General features: G+C 40.0%; 1 protein-coding gene across 1 annotated transcript; it reads left to right on the forward strand.

The window, feature by feature from the left end:
- The first annotated feature begins 659 nt into the window (after positions 1 to 659).
- Positions 660 to 1,595, forward strand: LOC116098523 (olfactory receptor 2A5). Its single transcript, XM_031381077.1, has one exon. The coding sequence runs from the start codon at positions 660 to 662 to the stop codon at positions 1,593 to 1,595; it is 936 nt and encodes a 311-aa protein (XP_031236937.1).
- Positions 1,596 to 4,058: the final 2,463 nt, after the last annotated feature.

Raw genomic sequence — 4,058 nt, forward strand, 5'->3', positions numbered from 1 at the left:
CTGGCCATGTGAATGGTGCCATTCTTTGCTTATGCCTCCAAAGAGCTAGAGTTGTATGGAAAACATCAAGAAGCAAAAGCATTAGAATAAGCTTTATTTGCTGAAACATTAAGACTAGTAAATACAGTGAAACAGACTCCCCTTGAAGTTGCATTTGCAGTCACTTCTTACTTAATTCACTTGCATACTAGCTCTTTAATTACTGGTTGAGTTCCTGTCATGTGCAATTTATTCTGCATAATTTATAAAATGAGAGAGACTTGGTTGAGAATGTAGAAACAAAACATGAAAACTGAATAGAACCGCAAAACACAAGACATATGACCACAGTCTCTTCTTAAAAATGAAATAGCTAGATGTTCCAAAAAAATAAAAACTCTGGCTGTCACCACAATCCTGTATTCAAAAATAAATGTAGAAATGGGAATATCACATGACAGCTTGCAATCATATCTTTGTTTCCTATAATGAATTTTCATTTTTTTTGTTACAATGTATTAAATGATTTCACATAATGATTCTGAAAGCGATTGCTCACTGAAAGGCACACAGTGCATCATGAACGAACCCTCTATTTCTGTAAAAACTGATCCATATTTGTCTTTGCTCCTCAGCACACATTTCACTGCAGTGATATCCACAGGACCTGTCACGAGGGTATGACAGAGAACCAGACATGGGTCCCAGAGTTCATCCTACAAGGATTCCTACTCAGCCCGAGGATGCAAATGCTCCTCTGTGGGCTCTTCTCCCTGCTCTACACTTTCACTCTGCTGGGGAACGGAGTCATTCTGGGGCTCATCTGGCTTGACTGCAGACTCCACACCCCCATGTACTTCTTTCTCTCCCACCTGGCCATTGTTGATATTTCATACGCTACCAACAACGTCCCCAAGATGTTGGCAAACCTTCTCACTAAGAAAAAATCTATTTCCTTTGCCCCATGTATAATGCAGACATTTTTATACATGGCTTTTGCTCACACTGAGTGTCTCATCCTGGTGATGATGTCCTATGATCGGTATGCGGCCATCTGCCAACCCTTACAATACTCGGTCATCATGGGCTGGAAAGTGTGCGCCTCTATGGCTATTGCTTCTTGGGCATGTGGCTCCCTCTTAGCCCTGGTCCACGTTGTTCTTATCCTGAGGCTGCCGTTTTGTGGGCGCCATGAAATCAACCACTTCTTCTGTGAAATACTGTCTGTCCTCAAATTGGTCTGTGCTGACACAACGCTCAATCAAATTGTCATCTTTGCAGCTTCTGTATTCATCTTAGTGGGACCACTGTGCTTTGTACTGGTCTCCTACACACGTATCCTGATCGCTATCCTGAAGATCCAGTCAGGAGAAGGCCGCAGAAAGGCCTTCTCCACCTGTTCCTCCCACCTCTGTGTGGTTGGGCTCTTCTTTGGCAGCGCCATCGTCATGTACATGGCCCCCAAGTCCCAGCACCCTGAAACGCAGCAGAAGATCCTTTCCCTCTTTTCAAAGAGCCTTTTCAACCCCATGTTGAATCCCCTGATCTACAGCCTGAGGAACACTGAGGTCAAGGGTGCTGTGAAGAGAGTGTTGTGGAAACAGAGATCAGGATGAATAACCAAGAGAGACTGTGGATACATAGTGTATTTTCTATGAGATTGTAGGAATTGAAATAAAAATGCTTTACAGTCTCATAGGTTTCTGAGGTCACGAGTATATACCGATTAGAGTTTTCTCCTAAGTACCAACTAACCAAGTTCCAAAGCACAGCCAGAAAGGCACAGATCTACACAAAGCACAGGGGCCAGGACTCATGAATTCCTCCTGTCTCTTCCAGAACCATGTAAGATTTGATTCCTCACTATTTAAGGTGTAGTTCCCTGTGGTTTCCTTTTAAAGTCATTTCCATCTTCCTTCTTGACATAAATGTATGCTAAGGAGCCTATACATATGCTGCTCCAGTATATACCTCTAACAATGCCGCATAAATTAAGCAACCCCTACTGAGAATGTAGCAAGGGCTAGGAATGGAGGGAGTACCTGGTATACGACTTTACTATGAAAATCACCCAAGTGAGCACATAAATTTAATCCTACAGAAAAAAAGTTTAATTGCATGAGCTTTGTTTTTCCTTTAAATGACAAGCAAAGAACAGTCAAGATGTTTGTTTAATTTCCCCTTATTATATGTCATTAACCGAAACAGGTTTTCAGAGAGAGAAGTTGTATTTAGAATAAACATGAAAGAAGGCTTTTGAGAAATTCCTATTACAAAATGATAAGGGTGGCAGTTCACCATTATTGCAATTGCATAAAAACTGTATAGTGGTGAAAAAGTATCGCACAAGATAAAAACATCAAGGAAAACAGATAGTTGTTTGAACACTGTAGATCACCCATCCAAAGATAAACTGAGTACAACAACATGATTTTTAGGAATCTCACCTAACTTCCATGTACATGTAAGCCTGAGTGATGGAAGGATACTTCCCTGGACCTGTATAGTCAGAATATGAAAGAGCCTTTGGGTTTATTTAAGAGAAAATCAGGAACTAAGCAACCAGCACAGTGTGATAAAGTGATTTCTTTAACACAGTCGGTTTCTATGAGCATTCACTCCTCTCTATGTTTCTAGCACTGATGACATTCAAGTATGACATCTTTGGTTCTACATTATATCTGACATCCACAGGTTATTCTAGTCACTGTATCCTAATTCTTTTTATTCTGTTTGATTTCTTACTATTGTTTTCTGATGAAATAAAGAAGCAGAGGGAAACTTTTTCCTTCCACTTTCTCTTCTACAGTGTTATTTTGCTAGCTGGTCTGCACTCTCAACCCACCTGGGAAAAACATCTTGTCTCTTGTGATTATCTTATCTCCACAATAAGTATACTTTTCTAGTCATCAGAAATCCACAAACTTTGCTTTAAAACTTACACAAGAGGAAAATCCTAAGTAAATCAATTTCTTTCGATGGATGTCACTATAAAGTACTGTAGAATTATTGTAGTATTATTATTACTAGGTAGAATCAAGATTTTTCTCATTCATCTTGAACCATTCTTATATTCTCAAACTATCTACTGTTTATTATGGTTAAAACTCTTAAGGCTTGCTCTGTGAAACACATTCAAGGGATGATATTCACTCTTACTTCAAAATGCTTAAAATTAGATAAAAAAGATTAAATGGGTACAGTATACATCAATTAAACTTGTAACTACGATACATGAATTCCAAAGTTTATCAGAGCAACTCAGAAACTTCAGAAAAACCTGAGTATGAGAGGTTGTTACTTTCTTTACATTTGAATGCTTACTTGTTAATAAACATATTAATTTGGGGTCATGGCCTTCTCAGATATATTCTTTCCATATTAGTCATAGCTTTCCAAGGACTGAGAGAAAGTCAAGGAATGGTGCATAAATTTATGCTTTATATTCCCTCTAGTGCTTCCCGAATATCACCCCGTTTTCTGCAACAGCACATAATAAAAAGCAGTTTCCCTCAGCTTAACAGATAAGACATCACTTCAAAATGATCTGGTAACCTGTCCTATGTTACACAGCCAGTAGCTGCACAGAGTTGGGAGTTATGCCTGGACCATGCTCTTTGCTGTTTGTCATCATGTCCTTCCCCATACAGCACAGAATTCCTCTCCACATGTGTTAATGCTCAACAGCTTGGGAAAGAGCAGAGTATATGAAATTCACATTATTGTGGCCAAAACATTAGTACTAGAAACAATGCATTCTTTAGCCAGTCAAAGTTCAAGAGAATCACTCTTACCCTTCTACACACAGGAACCTGATTGGTCTTCCACAATAGCCCCCCCTTCCATGCCTTTCTGCAGTATGGAAAAGCCTCACAGCAGGAGGAGCATGAGGGATAGAAAGCAAGCTGTGATCCAGGTCTTCCTAACACCAGCGAGTTTTCATTTCCTTTACAAAGATGGTCTTCCCAGACAGAAGCTTCCCTCCCTCTGGTGAGCACACATCCTGGGCAGAGCTCTCTGGCCAGTGCTCTGGGTTCAGTGCACTAAGACAGAGTAAGAATCTGGTACAGGGTAGGCTT

Source organism: Mastomys coucha, unplaced genomic scaffold (genome assembly GCF_008632895.1).
Source record: "Mastomys coucha isolate ucsf_1 unplaced genomic scaffold, UCSF_Mcou_1 pScaffold20, whole genome shotgun sequence".
Taxonomy (NCBI): domain Eukaryota; kingdom Metazoa; phylum Chordata; class Mammalia; order Rodentia; family Muridae; genus Mastomys; species Mastomys coucha.

Excerpts from the sequence above, each read along its gene's own strand:
- LOC116098523 (XM_031381077.1), top strand. The coding sequence starts at position 660 with ATGACAGAGAACCAGACATGGGTCCCAGAGTTCATCCTACAAGGATTC.